At 54.2% G+C, this 20,189-nt stretch overlaps 1 protein-coding gene across 1 annotated transcript in view; it reads left to right on the top strand.

Moving 5' to 3' along the window:
* The window catches only part of DPP6 (dipeptidyl peptidase like 6), a 426,206-nt gene that overhangs the window by 385,363 nt on the left and 20,654 nt on the right, over positions 1-20,189 (top strand). Inside the window, exons 13-17 of the mRNA XM_033098964.1 lie at positions 141-248; positions 1,905-1,996; positions 2,853-2,900; positions 4,434-4,552; positions 13,364-13,411. Coding sequence (XP_032954855.1) covers positions 141-248; positions 1,905-1,996; positions 2,853-2,900; positions 4,434-4,552; positions 13,364-13,411 — 415 coding nt within the window. The remainder of the gene's footprint in view (positions 1-140; positions 249-1,904; positions 1,997-2,852; positions 2,901-4,433; positions 4,553-13,363; positions 13,412-20,189) is intronic.

Here is a 20,189-nt window from a genome sequence, read left to right as displayed (position 1 = left end):
CTATCCCGGCTCAGCCTCTTCGGAATAGAATGAAGCCTTTCCAAGTACTAACTGGCCTCTGTTGTCTGCGGAGTGACCCAAGCACTGGTCTCTGTCGTTCTCGTAACGACCGAGCTCTGACCCGTCTCTGTCGCCCGCAGAATGAAGAGCCCGCCTTCTCCCGGGACGGAGGAAAGTTGTTCTTCGTCAGAGCGATCCCGCAGGGAGGCCAGGGGAAGTTCCACCACATTGCCGTGTCCTCGTCCCAGGTAAACCCTGCTCCTTCCCAAAACTGGTTGGCGGGGTTGGCGACGGGCTCTAGTGGGTGAGCGCTCTGAGTGCACTTGCCACCATTGAGGTCCCCAACATGAAGCCCAGGTACTTCAACTGGCGGGGTGGTTCCCGAAGGTGGGGTGGAATGGGGCACTCGTGCAGTGCAGGCGTTCTCATGGGGTGGCGGGTCACGTTGTGCCCTTTCTGTCATCCCAGAAATACAAATGACGCTCTGACAGTCTCAGAGGAGACTGGCATCCGTTGTTGGGTGTGAGCCTGAGGACTCTTGTCTCATGACGTTGCTGTGCCCATCAGCCTTTCCTCTCCGTCTGCAGGGGGTCCCCTCACACTCCCTGAGGCCGGGCACCAGGGCACACCGCCCCCTCCCAGGCAGCCCACCTTCACTTTTAGCCAAAAGCAGGTATTACTCTATTGCGCTGTCACTACCAGTTGTCACTCCCCTGGTTCTCAGGTCTGACAGGGAACGCCAGAGCTTACTCCCTGTGGATGGAGAACCAAAAGTGGGTGCTGTCTCCTGCAGAGCGGTCACCCAGCTGCCCCCCCAGGGGCGCTCCCCTGGCACTGAATTTTGAGGGACTCTGCCTGGGGAAAAGGTGGAGGCGGTGGCATCTCCTGGAGCACAGCCTTCATCCTCGGTGTAAAGTTACTTGAGGTCGGGGCAGGTGAAGAAAACTTGATTTTTAAAAAGCTTCTCAAAAATAATCTGTGGCTATAGAGTAAAAGGCTGATGTTTATGAGATGGCACAAAAGGCAACGTCAAAACAATTCCAGTGAAGAATGTCTGCCCCCCACGAGAGCAGCTTGCACGGCACAGAAGGGGACTGGGCTGTGACTCCGTGCTAGGGACCCGTCACTCAAAGGCGGAGACCCAGCCGTCTTCATTTTCAGGCCACTAATTACATCACATAGAATTTGTGCAGACTAGCTGATGTCCATCTCTTTGCTCCTGTGGCTTTCGTTCTGCAGCCCCGAGCCCCGAGTTCTGCCGTTTTGGATCCTGTCATCAGGATTTCAGTGTGTTTAGACGTTTTCATTCAGCCCCAGACTCTGGGTGCATCCACGTAATCAGCATTTTCTGAGAACCCTGTAGGTTCTTTCCAGTAGGAAGCAGGTCCCCACCTGCTGCCCACGAGCCCCTCACGCCCCCCGCTTTTCCACCCTCCTACTCCCCACAGGCTGTCCCTTCTCGTTCCCTCTTTCCTTCCCTTCCTTCCTTCCTTGCCTTCTTTCTCTATTTCCTTTGCCCTATTTCACCCGCTCCCCCATATTTCTCTCTTTCTTCCCTCCCCATGCCCCATAATAATGCCTCCGCTAATCGGATTTAGAAATTTTAAAGGAAAAGTGGTCCTTCTCTTAAGCTGCGCAGACCTCGGCGGGCGTCATGGCGATGGGGGACCTCGCTGATAAGCAGCACAGACGTGGGCCGCGCTGTTCTCTCCGTCACTGAAATTCAGAGTCGGGGACAGGCTGTGGGCTGGGTGGTGAGCCCGCCTCGCCTCCCAGGGGGGGACCCAGTGGGCGGGGCCGACGGCACCCATCTCGCTCCTGGTGCCTGAGCCGCTCTGGGGTGAAGAAGCACAGCTCAGGCCGGGCCCAGCCCTCCTGCCGCTCATGGCCCGTCTGTGTTCCAGCCCAACAGCAGCAATGACAACATACAGTCCATCACCTCTGGGGACTGGGACGTGACCAAGATTCTGTCGTACGACGAGAAGCGGAACAAGATGTGAGTGGGCCCGGCCCCTGCCATCCCAGGGCCCTTCCTCCTGCTGACTGTACCCCGTCCGCTAAGTTATACTCCGTGAGCGCAGAGCGTGGCCCGGGGGCCGGGCTGCCGGTCTTAGACAGTGTCACGGGGACCTGGTGTCTTCACGGGCGTGTGCACGCGCTCCTGTGTGACAGCCCCCCTGCTGGGCCAGGAGATGCCGTGGGGAAGCCAGGCGGGAAGCTGAGCGGCTGAGTAGTGCTGGCCCAGGAGCACGCGTCACAGTTCTGAGGGTCACGGCGGCTCTGCCTTACGCACATCGTCTCATGTGACACAGCGGTCCCACGACCGAGGTGTATTGCCTTCCCCATCTCAAAAATCTATGAGCTAAGACAAAAAGAAGTCAAATGATTTAGCCCTGGTTATTCAGTCAGTAACGGGAGCTGGATTCTCCTCGGACGGTGGGAGGACAGGTCCCCGTGCCACTCGTCCTTCCTGATCCTGTGATGAGAGCCCAGGTTTGCACGTCTGGGGCTCCGGTGAAAATCCGTCAGTGAGAGTTACTGATCCAGAGTTCACATCTGTACTTGTAGTGAGCGGGATCCCTGCCCTCCAGGGTGGGACCTGTAACGAAATTCCTGCACCCAAGTCCAGGGTGCAGGGCCACCACCCTCGCCCCTGCGGCAGAGCCCCGTGGGCCAGTGTGGGGCACCCAGGCCAACAGAGGCTCAGCCTGCCCACACGCTGAGGGGAGCCATGCTCACTGTAGCCACTGAATGAGGGTCCCTGGGAAGGGGGTGCACGTGCAGAGCCTGGCATGTGAGCTGCACGCTGCCCGGCAGCCCACTGACTCCCGTGCCCCTGCTGGTCTTTGCAGCTACTTCCTGAGCACAGAGGACCTGCCCAGGAGACGGCAGCTCTACAGGTGCGTGGGGCCCTGCAGCGCGGGGAGGCTGCTGGAGGAGGTTGTCGAGCGGGCAGAAATGTGCCTGTCTGCAGCCCACTCGGGAGGCAGCAAAGGCACCCACCTCACGTGCGGGGCTGTCAAGTCGGGAGAGAAGTCAGGACACGTGCTCAGGCCACCAGATTTGAAGCATTATTTTATTTTTCTGCTTCTGCTGCATTGAGTTTTGCCCCTGTTACTGTCTCCTCTTCATAACCAGTGGGCTTCTAACGGTCTTTCCTTTTCACCGTTATTCAAATACTGATTTGCAGGGGGTGGTCTCACCTGGGTTTTTTCGGAGGGAGAGCCTGGCTTGGGAAGACCACTGGCTGGGGGCAAGGAGGCCGGCTCCGCCAGCTCCACCGGGTCCCCGTCACGGCTGCCATGCCGTGTGACGCTGGTCAGATTCCGTAATCTCAAGGGGGAGGGGTGACCGCTGAATCCTGGAGAAAGACGAGGGTTTTTCCACGGTCTGTCCATCTTCGGCATAAATCTTTGTCGACTGCGCAGTTACTATTCTGACTAACGTTTATGGTTCTGAAGTGGGGTTCACAGAGGGGGACGTGGGGCAATCTGTCACGTCCTCAATGCTTTCCAGACTGGGAGGGTGGTAGCTGGTGACAGCCACACGCTCATGGGCCCTGGAGAGGAGCCCAGGTTTGATGTAGACCTAAGGGCTTGAGGCAGGCGACTCACAGCCTGAGGAGCCGAGGCCCGGCCGCCCCCCACCCCGACAACAGGAAGACTGTGTCCCCTGCCACCCGCTGGTCCATGCAGAGAGTAGAAGGCCGCAGAGGGTCCTTGGCAGCTTCAGGGGGCCACAGACGTGCTCCCCTCAGGGACTGTTCCTCACTGCATGTCTGGCCGGATGACTCAGATGTGTCCTGTCACCAAGCTGGTCAAAGGTGACCGAGTCACACCACCTAGCTTCTCTCTGTCCCATGAAACAGCTTCACTGTTGTAGGCAGGTTTCGTATTGGGACCTTGCAGTACACCCTTCCCACACAAAGTGCTCAGACAAGAACTCCTCCCAGGTACCTGAGAAGATACCTTGGCATCTTCTCCCTTTTGGAAGCACCTTTAGGCCTTTCCAATGTGAACTCACACCTGACCAGGGGGTCTTGAGGTGCCCGCTCTTCTAAGTCCATCGAGTGAGAAGCAGCGTCTCACCATGGACACAAAGCAGGAGGTAATAACACGAAGCACTGCACTGTCCTCGCATCTGGGACGTGCCCGGGGCCTGGTGAAAGTGTAGAGGACCCAGGAGACTGGTCCATAGAGCAGACATGCTGAGAGCTCCCCCAGGTGGAGGCTTTGGCAGCCAGGGAAGGTGAGCGCAGGCATCCCAGCCGGCGGGTGCAAGGACAGGAGCCCAGCGGTGAGGGTCGGGGTGCCTGAGCCACTTGGATGGAGAGAGCTCAGCCAGCTGGCAGTGCCCAGCGGGGGCAGGGCCCTGGCCTCTGGGACGGCTTCCTCCCGGCCCCAGTTCACTCTGTGCCTCCTTCGCCCCTGCAGTGCTAGCACGGTGGGCAGCTTCAACCGGCAGTGCTTGTCCTGCGACCTGGTGGAGAACTGCACCTACTTCAGTGCCTCCTTCAGCCACAACATGGACTTCTTCCTGCTCAAGTGCGAAGGTACGTTCCAGCCGCAGTTCCTGGCCCAGCTCTAAACCCACGCTGACATCCAAAAGGGCGGGCACACCTGCAGGTGGCGAGGCAGGCTTTATTCTAGACCAGGTGAGGGTCCTGCCCAGCCAATGGCACGGGCCGACAGGAGCAAGGCCACTGCGTCACCTCCCAGGCTGCTGCGGTGTGGGTATCCTGCACACTGCACAGGCGTACCGCTCATCAGAGGGCCCGCGTGCTATGCCAGTCAATCCCAAAGTCCGCCGACATTTCCCGTCTCAGTGATCCCAAGAGCAGTGTGGGCTGAGTGTCTCACACTGAGGGACCTAGGCCATCTGTGATGGTAGTAAAATCACTTCAAAGATCAGCCTCCTAAGCAAACAGAAGGATTGAGGTTGTATAAGAGAAGTCTCGGTTCTGTTATGGGGCAGCTGCTGGGTGCTGCTCAGGCCTGGGAGTCCAAGGATTAGAGTTCCTGCCTTGAGGGACTCATGGGGGTGGGGGGTCGTCACTTAACAGAAATGGGATTTAGCGTGGTCAGTGCCATTGCAAAGACGTGTGCAGGGGCTGGGGGAGCCCGGAGGAATTCTCAGTCCTGTGCTGCCCGCGAGCCAAAAATATGCATCTGAATGAGACGTCATCCTTGACCTCGGGGAGTTACACACACGGTGAGACGACCTAACAAAAACTCATAGAAGCTGCTGTAAGAGTCCAGCCGTCCATTTCCTCCCTCCCACCAGCAAAGCCGTTTGGCAGATGAGAAGGGCAAGACACTTATGCGTCTTGCCCAAAAGCACACGGCTAGTCAGGGGCCACGCCAGCACTGGAATCAGCACGTTTTCCACGTCTGCATACCCCAGGTGTCCGTAAACGCCTCTTCTGCTCCCTCCTGTGCACAGGGAGAAACTAACATTTTGGCTGATTATTTTCCACGACGCATCTCTCTCTCCTGCAGACCTAAGTGTTTGGAGCCCTCGCGGAGCTCCAGACACAAGGGGGCATTGCAGCCCTGCATGTCTGTATCTGTCCTCCCAGGACTGCTGTGGGGGCGGGAGCTACTGGTAACTTGCTAGGGTCTGGTGTGTCCTCCAGTGTATAAATCACAACCGCCTCGAATGCAGGTGTCAGTGGGGCCGCAGAGGACTGAACCGCCCAATTCGAGTTGTTCTCTGATGCCCCGTTATTTGCCAGACGTGGGGCTGAATGCCGGGTATGGAAAGACGAACAAGAGGGAATGAGGCCCTGCCCGCAAGCAACCCAACGTCTGATAAATTAGCAGCACCGTGATAGTAGCCCAGGGACCAGCATGGGGAGGGGAGCTGGCGCTGGCACTGGCGTGGCGAGAGCCTCTGCTAGGATAAGCGTCCTCATCCATGTGAGGGGAGGGAGGGCTCCAGGTCCCTGGGCCCAGGAACCCACCCTCAAAGAAACCAGCACGTACAACCACCTGGAGAATGTGGCAGAGTGTTTGGGAAAGACCATCCATGCTGTAGGGGCTCAGGAAAGGGAGTGTTTGGTAACTGGTGAAAATGGGGAGGAAAGAAGACAAATTGTCCTTCATCAAGGAGGAAGCAAGAGGCAGTGACCTCCTGGGCCTTGGCCACTCGTCTACAAAACCAGGGGAGTAAAACCCCTGTAGGGTTGTGATCAAGATTAAATTATTATTTATCCAACTGTTCAGCGGGGTTTAGGGTGGGGATGGTGATGATAGTGGAGATGGTGGTGGTGGTGGTGGTGGTGATGGTGGTGATGGTGATGATGATATTGCTGTGGATGATGGCGGTGGTCCTGTTGGTGACGATGACAATGATGTTGCTATTGTTCCCCTGAGTCTGACTCAGTGTCTCTGAGGCAGGGCTTCCGTCATTCTCACCTGTTCTCTTTAGTGGAGAAATTCCACCTCTTGTTTCTGAGGACTGGAAACAGATTTGCATCGTAGTCTGTTAATGGTTATTAAGTTTCCATGCTGTGCAAAAATTAGGCTAAAATGACCAAAGTTTCTCAGGGAACCTGTCTGTGGACACAGGGTTCTTATTTACTTTTTGGGTCCTAGAAACAGTCAGCCTTCGAGGCTAGCTGAAGTGGAGGTCAGCGGTGTGTGCTGGGACTTGAACCATCCTGGACAGCGTGGAAAGTGTGCCTGGGGGGTGGGGGGCACATCCTCCCACAGGCAGTGAGACACTGACCTCTGGGCACTCACCACCGAGACAGACCACACGACCGTTTCCAAGTAGAAACCAGATGAAGAAACAGCTTGATGATGCCTCCGGCCTTGCCTGGAGCAGGCAGACACACAGCCCCCCCAGGTCACACGCATAGCATCAGACTCCTGTCTCCCTGGGATTCCCAGCTGCCACTGAGGAAGATGTACATTGTTCATACTTATTAGTAAAGCTCCTATCTGTTTTGCTCCTGCAATGGCACATAGACTAAGAACAAGGTTTTGTTGCGTGGAGGATTTCCGCAGGAGCACTCTGCTGCATGGGAGCTCCCGTCGCTCCTTGATGGGGTCCTTCCGCCCATCAGCCATCTCATCAATGCGCCCATTTGCCCAAGGAACCCCAGGCAAGAGTGTGGGTGAATGGATGTTAATAACTCCTTGACTCGATAAGGATCATATAGAAATAACAGTGATAGGCACACCTATTGAGAGCATACAAGGTGCATGGCATATTCTAGGCATTTTGTGTGTGTCATTTAATCTTCAGAACAGATCTGTAAGACGAGTGATAGTATTATCACCATTTCACAGATGAAGAAACTGGAGACCAGCTAATTCAAGTAACTTGCCCACCTCCCCTCAGCTAGCACACGGTGCAGCTAAGAAGGACGCTCACGTTTGCTGTGCTTTATAATAAATACACATAGACAAGCAGAGTGGAGAGGCCATAGAGCACGGGGATGAGAGGACGGCATCTGTGGCCACACTGCCTGGTGTCGATTTTGGCACTGCCACGGACACTTCTGTGCCTCTATTTACTCATCTCTTAAATGGGGGTGTAGTACCTACTTCAAAGGGCTATTTTAAGGATGAAATGAATTGATATATGTCACACACTTAGAACAATGCCTGGCACATTGTCAGCCTGGTATAATTGTAAACTATTGCTATTGTTGTTGCTGTAACTAGTTTTATTGTTATTATGACTGTGATGTGACAAAGAAGGGACTAGTCAGAGAAGACCTTTGAACTGAGTTTTGCAGCCCACGCAGAGCTTGAGCAGGAGAGCAGGAGGGAAGGGCAGGGACACAGGTATGAACCAGCACAGCTCCTCCGCAGAATGAGGCATCCAGAGTGGCTGGAGCCCCAGGCTTGTGTGGAGAGCGATAGAAGGTTAGGTCTGTAAAGGGGAACTTTATCCTCTGCGCGGTGGAGAAGGGCCTTAATCAGAAGAGTGCCGTGATCAGACGTGTGGGGTCCTTGGGCAGAGAGGTGCGGGGCAGCCCTGAGGATGTTATTGGCGGAAGGGGTGGCGAAAGATGCTTCAACAGGCACAAGTGAGAGAACTACAGAAGAATCGGAGGTTGAGGGAGAGCGGAGAGTGAACTATCTCCCTTTAAAGGATGTGATCTGCTGGTTCTATATCCTGAGTCCAGAAGAAAAGCAAGGAATTTTGTATCTTCAGTGGGGCCCACCAGGTGTCAGGAGGTTTAGGGGGTCAGCTCCTCGTCTACCTGGCAGGCAGGTGGCATCCTCCCCACCTCACGGATCTGAGAACTGAGGTCTCTGCCATCAGGACCCACACCCAGGTGTGGCCTGCTTTCACTGGGTGGCAGACTGACCATGAGAGGGTGGGAGAGACATGGGCAGGCATCTCCGCAGTGAGGCAGAATGGAAGGTCAGCAAGAGGCAGAGGCAAGCAGGGGCCGCCCCCATCTCATTAGTCTCCCACTCGCCAAAGCGCCCCAGCCTGTGTCCAGATCTGATCCAATCTGAAACCAAAGACCTAAATTGTGGTCTGCAATGATAATAAACGAAGGAGCCCTGTTTATTCACACACCATCATTTGTGCATCCAAATGAACATTGTTCTTCTCTGGGAGCTGAGCACTCACTGCTGTGTGAGGACATCGTTCAGAAGACTTTAGAATCCCTCTTATATGACCTTTATGTGCCCGACTCCTCAGGAATGGACAGTTCCTTCCTGTTTAGCAGGCTTGATTGGTGACCGTTGATGTAATCATCAAGCTTAACAAAACCTCATTAAAAAGTTTAGCTCTGAGTGGTCTTTTGCACTTATTGAACACCAAGGCTAACCTCTAAAGCAGGACTTGCAACTTTGGAAACGTTCAAGATAACATTTCATGGCCTTGGGACTGACGATACCAACTGCACAATTTCCCAAGACATTGCATCCCATTGGTGAATTCTTTGTCCATTCAGTTAATCAGCAAGTATCCATTAGCCACCTACTGTTAATAAGACACTGCATTTTTCTATGTGGATACAAGTATCGTTGGAGAGAGAAGACCTAAGTATATCATGAGAGCTCAAATTAGAACTTAACTGCTTTGCTGGAAAATCATCACAGAACTTCTGGAATCACAAGGGAGGCAGGTGGTGAGACGTGTTATCACAGCTCTGAGAGACATGACAATACATACCAGGGGCTGCGGGAAGTGTATTTGGAAGAGATGTGAATAGGAGTGAGAGACCCCAGTCCAGATCCTCCTAGCTCGGCCCTGCACAGGGACAAATGAAACAGCCAATGCACGTGGCCTCGTTTTTCCTGTAGTTTACCTAATCTCACAAAGCAAAGAAAATGCAGCTCCTTCCTTCGTACTTTGAGTCAGTGAATGATGCTAAACGTCTAGAAACTCCATCCAGGCTGGTGTGTATGGGGCATAGAAGTGGTGCTGACGTGCAGATTGTTACTAAAGCCTAAAGCTTTTATGAATCAACTGCCCAAATATACTAGTGAGTTTTGAGGACACACAGAAGCCCCTTCCTTCTTTATGATTGGGATGGCTTCTCTTATTAAAAATAAGTGCCTGTCACGTGCCCCGTCACTCGTAATTTCTAGAGCAAGAGGTCACACGTGACTGTAAAAAGTTACCATGACATTCTGCACCATCATTTGAGGGTGTGTTCAAGCACCCCGCCGACCTCTGAACCTGCTGAGTGCTGTCCCTTAGGCTGCTGCATGGGCCGTGCGATCACTTTCAAGTTCCCTGGACACAGAAAATGGGATTAAAGCAAACTCATTGCTGTGGGACATGGGAGGGGGGCCCCCAAATCCCAGGTTTGATGTCAGCAATAACAAGATTTCGAAATCAGACAGCGACAAAATGTACTAGGAAATACAGGCGTGGGGACGGTGGTTTCCTCACTGCCAGTAGTTTCAGCACCTCAGCCAGCTCCCCGTGTGTGCGCGTGATAATAGCGCCTCTGTGCGTGAACCTTGTGGGTCGGGGGTGCATAATTCATGAACTGGCAAATAAAGAGATCTCAGTTGGCCAGAGCTTTCCTCCTGGTCACCCTCCTGGCCTCTGTGCTCTGAAACCATCAGCGCTTAAGAGATATGCTGTGGTGGCCGTGACGCTGCCTGAGTCTCCATGGTTTTCGTACCATGAGTTTAGCTTCTGGTTGGAAATTATCTGTCACCTACGCACCCCCTGAGGATACAGATGAGAGGAATGAGGGCAAGTATTGTCTCTGATTCTTTTTTATTTGTTCTGATGACTCCCCACCCCACCCCCGGCCAGTTTTGTGTCCTTTTTAATTACTTCATTTTCATCTGTAATTGTCACGTTTCTCCATCCAGTGAAGCAGGTGTAAATTAATGTTCTGAAATGAATGGGACCAGAAGCCAGAGATGCAGAAATAAATAGTTTCTGTTTGCAAGTCTGTTGTGTGATTCAAACCTTTTCTGTCTGCAATTTGAATTTCCCCGTCTGGCTGCAGGGTCCTTATTGATCCAAAAAACTACCATCTGTGTTGCTTGTGAATTCACTCGCTTCACTTTGTTTGTTTCTTCCCTCAGGGACAATATAAATTTGGAAGTCAGATATTTAACTTGAGCCAAAATAATCTCTCTGACTAACCGAAGGTTTTTAAAGGCCAGATACTGTTTTTATTGGAGTTATCTCTTTGTCAGCAGAGGCCGAGGAGATATAACCACTTTTCTGCATGTGGATATTTTCAGCATGGATATTAATGCCCCTACTGCCAGCTCCCAGGGACAGCAGCTAGGGGACAGGCTTACCTGCCAAGGACTTTAGGAATATTAGGACAGGACCAAGACAAGTACAATAAATATTTTTATGTCCGCACGATACTCCTATGTTCATATATGCGTGCCCGTATGAATATAGGGGTGTTTGCCTACGATTGTACAGATAGAATCAAATATTTGATGTTTGACCTCATTGACAGAGGAGTTTGCTGGGAAATGTAATTATGTTTTCCAAAGCATACCCAGTGTCCTAAGACTGGACACAACCATACAGATACCAGAAGGGCTAGCTGAGAAGAACGGAGAAGCAATGCTGCTTTTTCCTCTGACCTTCTTCCTGCTCCTCACCTTCCAGCTCAGGCAGAGAAGAGAAGCTCCTTCTCAGTGCAGGCATGGACTTGTCCGTGCCGACATTTCCGAGGGAGGTTCCCGTCATAGATTCTCACCTCTAGAACAGGACATGCTGTCTCACCAGTGCTGGCGAGATGGGGCAGTGTCTCTCCAGCACCCAGCTCCATGTCTTGGTTATCGTAGGAATCCAGAAGTGGTGGCTGCTGTTGGTGTTGCTGCCGCCTCTGTTACTTTTGCTAAGAACACACCTTAGCAGCCCTGCACTTACAGGTGAGACCCAGAGATGACAATGCTCTTAGCTGGAACCACAGCACACCCTTCCTTGTGCTGACCTCTGAGCCGAGTGCCTGACTCTGGTGACTGCGCACCACGCAGCAGCTAAGTGTGTTTATGTGCATGCACCGTCCCTGCCGGGCTCTGGGCTCCCGACAGCAAGTACTTTGTCCTTTTCGGTCTGTCTCCTGAACCTGGACTGTGCTTTCCACGTGGTAGGATCTCAAAATTTGTTGAATTGAATTACGTGCAAATAAAAAGAAACGGTGAGCTGGAGCTGTCAGTGGGCAGAGTCCTGCAACTTTCTAGCCACCTGGGAAGCAAACAGCAAGATTTTCCAGATTCGTGCACAGACATCAGAGAGCAAGTGCCTTCCAGGCAGCAGTGACAAAATAGCCAAAGCTCTGTACTGTACAAAGCAACACATTCTATCAGTTAGTTGCTGGCTAGACGCACGTAAGATGGTTTGGGAGAAGAAGAAAAGTAAAGAAACTCAGTTTAACACTTTACTGGTGAAGTCCCTCCTGACTCATTAGTAAAACGTTATGAGAGCCCCCAAAATCTGGTGTAAGCTGTTAAGTGTTGAGCATGTCCTTTCTTTTGGTAGAGAAATCTCAGGTGACCACGGCCCAGGTCTGAGCAAGTATCACAAAGTCCAAGTTTCTTACTCCAAATTGGGAATGTCCTGCTTTTTCTTTTCTTCTTATGAGAAAATTCAGTTTGATTTAGGTGTTTTCCTAAATCACCTGCCAATTTTCCAGGAGCCTGCCATCATAGACATCTCGAAGCCGGTGGGTGATCTTAAAATTCACACAGAGCAGTGGGTCTGGACCACCGGGGCCAGAGTAGCCCGCGTAATGGTACTTGGAGGACAGCCTGGCTCCTGGACCCCAGATGGCCACGGACCCAGGGGCGCCGGCCTCCCAGAGGAGGGTCTGACCTTCAGGCAGGATCTGTGTGGTCGCGTGGGATTAGATTAGAATCAATAGTTTTACATTACACATAGGGCTGCTTTTTCACTTTGGCTTTGTGTCATCTTTCAGATGTAGTTTTTCTCTGTATTGTTTCTGTTCAGCTATTCAAAAGGCTGTTCTATATTAAGATAGCAGTGAAGATGAAATAGTTGTGGCTCTCCAAAAAAAAAAAAAAAAAGAATACAAGTCAGGTCCTGTAAATGGAGTCAGCTAACCTTGGAGCTACGTACCTCAGAGAGACAAATACCTGAACCATGAAACACAGGGCCACAGAGATGGTCTTGAGCGATCCTTCCTTAGCTGAAGTTCAGTGTGCTCTCTTGATCCGTCACGGGCAAGTGTAGGCTTAGGAGGTCTTCACACATTGACCGTTCATCTATACAGCAAACATTGTGTGTACCACACTGACTCCCAATTCTGAAGAGGCACCAGGGTGACACAGATTCAGGCCCCAGGATTCCAGGGTCCGTCTGTCTTCTGTGTCTGGGTGCGGTGCAAACCTGGTAGGTGCACTTATGTGTTTCTAAAATTGCAATTCAGTAGGACAGTTGCTACCGCTGGTACTTAGGGCCCGCCTTCTTTGAGGCAGGACAATCCTGTTACATTCGTAAGTTTTTACAAAGTGCCACAAGGGGCCAGTGGAGGGAGTGACTTCCTCCTGGATGAGCCCTCCCAGGCGATGTTGGAAAGGTGACGCCAGACGGAGATTGAGTGACTTGCCAGAACGCAGGGAAGGCTGCGTGGACAGTGAAAATGAGGTTAGAAGGACGGAAACCAAATGATGCTTCGTAAGGTGATTTTTACAGTATTTCAGTAATCTGAAAATAGGTACTTTGATTGTGGTCATGGTAGTTACGTGGGTACAGAGCCTTCTGCACCCCGCAGGCCTAGCCTCTGCCCTCTGTCCGTCCCTCCATGCTGACCTTCCGTGGACCAGAGTCCCCGGACGTCGAGTCATAGCAAAGGCTCAGATGCTCCTCGGTTCTCAGCAACACTAACAGCCTTTTTTCTGTTTCTTTTCTGGCTTCTCGTCTCCACCCGACGCAGGTCCTGGCGTCCCCAGGGTGACCGTGCACAACACAACAGACAAAGAAAGTAAGTGCCTTGGTCTTTGTTTACATCTGTCTGCACTTTGGGAGAAGGAGGCAGCTGGAGGAGATAATCCAGCTCCTCCCACTTGGAGGCAGACATGGGTCACATCCACGCAGTTCAGAATGAGCCCCGCCAATCTCCAGTATTGCTCACATGTGATGGAGTCACAGTGACCGTCCCCCAGCCAGGAGGTCGCACCCCCATGAGTGCTGAGGGCTGGAGGCCACGGAGGGCCACGGGGGGACTTGTGTGCGACACAGAGCGGAGCCCACGGCTGTGAGCACGAGCTGCAGCCCCGCCCAGTCTCCCCCCACCCCCGTAGCCAGCGCTTGATGGCACGTGGAGGCTCATCTGTCCTTGTGGGTCGGGGTGCGCCTTTGTGGCAGGAAGGCGTCCATCCCTCCCTTCCAGGGCCTTCCTCTGCCCTGTCCCCGGGGATCCCTGGGCCTTCCTCTGCCCTGTCCCCGAGGATCCCTGGGCCTTCCCCCTTACCCTACTCCTTCACACGGTGGCACCACTTCCCCGGCAGGACTCTGCTCTGTACCCTCCCTTCTTACAGAAAGTCACACCTGTGGCAGTTGCTATAATTCCCTCAGGGCCTGGTGGCAGGAGTGAGTGTGCAGTTCCTCTGAATATCCAGGCAGCCAGGTGTGAGTGAGTCTGTGACACCTGTCTCTGTGGTAGAGTTCCAAGGACCACAGAGCTGGAAAGGAGACCTCCAGTAGCATATGTAGACTCCGGTTAAAAGGTGATTAAAGTGGTCAGAGGTAGGTAAAATAGAGAGACAGCATTTAGGAAACATCCAAAATAATGGTAACATGCCACGCATCTATCAAATTATTAGAAATTCAAAATTAAGTAGTAATAAAATCAGAAATAAATCGATTTTTAAAAGTAAGTTAAATGCAAAAAACAAAAAACACAAAACGCACGTCAGAATGGATACAAAACCCACTCAGAACCCTCGCTGGCCGTCAGAGGGAACAGGTGGGAGAGGGAGCTGTGTCCTCCCCGAGGCGGGGTTGGTTTTCTGGGGGAAGAGGTGCACCCGCCCCAGGCCGTATCTCCAGCACAAGTAGGGAGCGTGCAAGGAGCTGGTGAGGTCTGGGGGTCTGGCCGTACGTCCAGGAGGGACAGGGTCCCCGCAGGCCTGGGGGCCGATGGCCTGGGCTGCACCACGCCCCTCCCCCACCTGTCCACAAGCTTCCCAGACTCCATCGTAAAGCCTGGGAACCGGGGACATGCTGCAGGTCATACAGCTCACTGCACGCGTCGGCCTCACACCCAGTTTATTGTTTTCTTCTCTGGAAAAATGATTTCCCTTGGTCCTGCCTGGTTGTCAGGCCTCATGTGAACACCCATCCTGGGTTCCTCTCTGGGAATAACCTCAGCGGTCACCATCCCCGGGCCTTGAGTAGGTGCTACCCCCGGCCTTGCTGACCTAACGTGGACCCCACTTCCGAGGGCTGCGATGATCACGGCCCCAGGTGAGCATGCATCAGGAAGCCCGTCCACCTGCATCCCTTCCCTCGCCCCCGACAGTCAGCACTGTGAGGGAGGCAGCACGGGTCCCTGTTTTTACCTCCACTCACGGGCAGGAAAAGCAAGATTCAAGCTGCAAGCATATCGACAGCTAAGACATTGTTTGTTCAGCCAATCTGACTGCCCGAGAACACGTTACCTCAATAAGTGGAGAAAGTGGGAAGTCATTTAAAAAAGAGAAAGAGGTGGGAGGGCGAAAGGGAGGAGGGAAGGAAAACAGAAGTAGCCACGTAGTGAAGCCTCTGCTGAGCTCAGGGGTTTGAAAGATCATATCAAATGTTTGAATTTTTCAGCTCGCAGTAAACACTGCCTACGACGCATCACATGCCAGTCACAGGTGTGGGCCGCAAGGACATGTGACTTGCCCACGGTTATTGGGCAGGGGACCCAAGCCCTGGGACCCCGGCGGTGGCCCCAGGCCCTTCCCCTCCGTCCTGGAGGAGGACCCCCCGTAGGAAAGGCTCAGGTCCCCCTGGAAAAGAAGGGCAGCAGTTTGCAGGTCCTGATAACTTGTCAGACCCAGCGTGCGGCGTTCCCGCCTCTCGGTGTTGTCGGCGGGAGGTGTGTGGGCTGGGCGTACTTTTCCTGTGCACTTAACTTTCTATGTGTCTGATGTCCAATTGTAGCCCTTCCCATCCCCAGCTGTGTGGGCGTGGAACAAAATGCCCTCAGTTTGCCGTTTGTCTGTCAAACAGTGTGAGTCCCTCGGGTGAGGATGGAGCAGGGGCCCCACGTCCTCGGGCCGGAGCCGGTGTGCTGTCCGAGCTGCCGTCTGCGCATCGTGGTGGCCTCTGCCTTCAGCACCTCGGCAGGCCCTCGAGTGGCTGGCAGGCCAGCACGTCACAGGCGAGCCTTCGGGCCTCAGCCGTGCCTCACATTAGCTGTGCTCCGCGTGGCTGAGGCCACTGGGAAAATCCCAGGAGCATCCCCACGGCCAATAGTGAGTCTCTGTCCCCACTGTGGCCCCTGCACCTCCACAGGCCCCCTGCCTGCAGTCCTGCATCGTCCAACTCTGCAAAGCCCGCCACCTGTGTGCTTCTCCTCAGCTGCGTCCTGAACGTCTTAGGTAAATGTGTCCCAGTCAAGGGTCCAGGCAAAATGGAGGCCTCAGGGGGTGATGGTGACACCGGTGCCCTCAGCCAGCATTCAGGACGCACTTGACAGGGGCGGATGCACTTGTACATGCACTTCATGTCCTCACTTATTTCATCTCCCCACGGCCTGTGACGCAGGGACTGTTACCACCCCGTTTTTCAGTTCAGAAAACCGAGGCAAGGGACCATGACTGGATTGCTTGGGTGCCACGGCTAGAAAGCGGTGGATGCCATCTGGAAGCCTGGGGCTGGCTGGGCAGAGCCTGGCACCCCTGCAGTCCACTGTCCAGTTCAGCCCGGCCGTCAGCGCAGCCCGAGGGGGCTACTCCAGGTCTCGCCTGTACCAAGACGGCCTGGGGCAGAAGGGACATGCCCCCCCCACCTGGCCTTCGTCACCTTTTCCCCCACACCCGCCCATCAAGCCAGCCCTGGGTGGATGCAGCCTCGCCCCTTTCCTGCTCCAAGTCGCGGCAGCAGAGGGTTCTCTGGCGTGAACCGTGCTCAGCCTCGGCCTGCAGCCTGGGGTAGCGTGCTGACAGTTGGGAGGTCTGAGCCCTTGAACTTCACCCTCTGATGCTGGCCATTTAGTCTTGTTATGACCACCTGGCTGGGCGTCCATTACTTGAACAGAATCGAGCAGCCACCGTGTCCTGTGGACCAACTGGCCTGAGGCTTTGCAGAGGGACCGGGCACTGCCTCGTAACAGCAACGTACCCGAGATCATATCCACGTCCAGGACTAGAAGCTCGGGTCGTCTGACCCCCGAGCACGTGGGCCTGACCATGGGGGCCTCCCCGCCAGGACCCAGGACCCAGGAGTTCAGGCCTTTGCACTGTTGTCACCTAAGTAAGGTGCTCACAGCTGCAGCAATTCAGATCAAGGCTGCAAAACCACCCCGGTTCCATCTGACACGACGCTGAGTCCCCGATGGTGGTTGAAGCGCGTGCTGCGTTTGAACGAGGTGAGCAGAGTGACCGAGCCACCTCGGGAGCCGGGCAAGGCGGACAGGAAGCGGGGGCTGTGTGCCTGCAGCAAAGTGGCAGGGAGGCGAGAGAGCCCTTGGGGAGGAGCGTCTGGGCAGACTGGAAAGCTCTGCCCACCAGGTCATGTGTGGCCCGCACTGTGTGACAGTGACAGAACAGAGCCACAGGACACCGCACGGCGGCCCTGGTGGGTTCTGGGTCTGACTCTGAAGGCAGCTGCTCATCCATCACCCAGCCCTGCTCTGAAATTTGAAATTACTGTTTCAGAATTCTGTGTCCTTCCGTCCTGTCCCCGTGACCCCAGAGCCACCCTGGGAATACTTGACTCTTTCCCTTTAGAAAAGCTTATCGACAAACAGAGCCTGCGGGCCGTTCCCAGATGTGACTCTGAATTATTTAAAAGCCGTTTCCCTAAGAACGTAATTATGGTTGGGACCAAAGCATACTCATTTGGTGCCTGGGTACTCAAACAACTCAGGTGCCGCGGCGGAAAACCAACAAAGCCACGGATCGCTGCTTTCACGTGAGCGTGAAAAGGTGTGCGGCTGATGCTCACAGGGCCAGGCCCGGGGTGAGGGGACGGCCGTCACCAGGCGACACAGCCTGCAGTCGCCCGAAGAAAACGCAGGGGCCGCGGGAGTTCAAGCGTGACGTGCACTCTCCGATGGCACCCACAGCCTCTCGTCAGCGTGTTCGTGGACTCCAGGTTCCTGGGCTGCCCGGGCACCACCCCTCCACCCACCCTCAAAGATACGACGCATGATCAAAACATACGGTGAACGTCTGAATTTAAAAAAAGTTTATTACAGTAAAAGACACATTGGCCTCAGTCGCCCTCAAAATACTCCCCCTCGCTTCGAACACACTTCTCCCATCCTTCTGGCCACTTTCTGAAGCAGTTCTGGACGTCCTGTTTCGTGAGTGTCTCTAGTTGCGCTGCCGTGGCTGCCTCGATGTCCTGAATCCATTCAACCTGTTTTCGTGGTCATTTTGACTTTGGGGACGAGCCAGAAGTCACATGGTACCAGATCCGGTCAATAAGGTGGATGAGGACACACTGTAATGATTTTATTTGACAGAAATTGCCGTACCAGAAGCGATGTGTGACACGGAGCGTTGTCATGATGGAGGATGACTTACGGCACACTTTACAAGTAAAACACACCTTCTCTCCATCGTAGCTCACACCCGACTGACTGCACCGAACAAGTTGAAACTTGTCACACACTGACGGTTTGATGTGCCGCTTCCCGTTATATGAAGGTCCCTGCCTTTCCGCTGGATGGCACTCGGCGGCAGCAGTCACCATATTTTGTGATCACACCTGGTGGGTGCCTCTCCCACTACTACATTCCTCTGATGGGTTTTTATAAAGAAGCGTCTGCCGCTCCCACTGCCAGCCAGCACCAAGGCAGCTCCCATACGAAATCCAACCAGACGCGGTCTATTCACTCCAGGTCCCACCCGGGGCCACCCTGCCCCGCCCCGTCTCCTTCCTGACTAACCACCCACAGGCGTCACCTCTTCGCTCAGGTAGGAGAGAAGACAGGAGATGCCAGGAGTTGCCGTCAAGCCCTCGGTTGTCTGTGTACCTGGAACGTCTCCTGGGTCCCCAGGGCGCCCCACGCGGCAGCCTTTCTGGAGGGATGGGGTGAGGATCAGGTCTTCACATGTCTCATTCTAGACCAAAGGCAGCATGTTTGGGGGGCGCGCTGGCGTCTAGCTGCCACAGAGCTGAGAACACGTGAGCGTGTGGCGTCCTGCACACCTCGGGGCACCAGCCTCGTCCTCTCTCCTCTCCCGGGAACACCAGACGGCTGCCGGCCCCACGGCCACCGGGCAGATCCCATGGCGCTGTGCCAACCCCACGCCCGCTCCTGAGTGGGGTGTATTGGGGTACAGTCCCTCATTAACCCGGTCACCTGCCCAGCACGACGCTAGCGGCTGAGAGAGACCAAAGGTGCATTGACTTATTGGACCCTGCCTTCAAGTTGCTTACAATCCGGCTGGAGAAAAAACAGGCACAGCAGAACAATTATTACCCCAACTGTGCGGCACCGACTCTAACAGCTAGACATTCAGAGATCTCCAGTGAGGTGTGAACTCTCAGAAGTATGAGTGCCGGCCCTGGGCCCGGGTCTGCTCTGCGCGGCACAGCCCCAGGGTGGCCGGACGGCCTCCGTGATGTCCAGTCATTGGGCACGGGAGGGCGGGGTCGTGACTCCACAGCGAGGGATGCACGTGAGGACATGATCCGACATAACCAGGGCAGGCCTCGGCTAGGGAAGGCACAGAAAGTCCAGGCAGAGGGTCAGAGCACCACCAGCAGGCGACCCTGCAGACTGATCACCGTGCACGCATACACTGCACAAACACTGTACATGCACACGTTACACACGTTACACACACACACACACACACACACAGTCCTATGCTCTGCCTCCTGCAGAAAGGAGAGGGATGGAGCAGGCTGCCCGTCTGCTTTAGACCAGTTGCCTATTAGCTCCCATTAGATTCTGGCCACCAATTTCCCCACATTCATCCAAGTAGAGATTCCACAATGCCCTGGCCAGCAGGGTCTGGGACAGCCCAGGGGCCAGGCTGCATCCACCTCGGGGCACAGCCGGAAAGGTCCCCCTCGGGAGCAGGCTTTGTTCATCCACATCTGATAATCGTTAATTCCACCCAATATTAGGGGAGGCTCACATTTAATTAAGGAGGGTCATTTGTATGCTCCAGACTGGAGGTACCCACAGCCCCAGAGTCAAAAGCAAATTCCTTCGGGGCACATGGCAATCTTTTCTTCTTTCCTCCAGAGAGACCTGGCCCTCTTTGAATGCAATTGAATGCAATTATATGAACAAATAAAATGGCTCACCTCAATCCCCCGCTGGGACAGCAGCTCTCTGCTGATAAAACCAGTTGTGTGGGCAATCATTAAATGAGAAATCTAATATTTAACTAAATGTAATAGTCTGTTGCCTTGGTGCCTTTCTGTGAAGGGTGGGATTTCAGTGCAGAGAGGCGGCTTTTCAAATGCAGGCCGTGAACCCGCGTGCGATTAGAGCAGGGCGCTCCCACGCGCCACCACAGCTCCGAGGGCCAGGAATTGGTCATGGCTGCTTCAGCGGCAAGTCTCTGTCCTCTGTCCTCTGTCCTCTG

Source organism: Rhinolophus ferrumequinum, chromosome 26, assembly GCF_004115265.2.
Source record: "Rhinolophus ferrumequinum isolate MPI-CBG mRhiFer1 chromosome 26, mRhiFer1_v1.p, whole genome shotgun sequence".
NCBI lineage: Eukaryota > Metazoa > Chordata > Mammalia > Chiroptera > Rhinolophidae > Rhinolophus > Rhinolophus ferrumequinum.
Note: the sequence above shows the minus strand (reverse complement) of the source record. Positions and strands in the feature narration are given on the sequence as shown.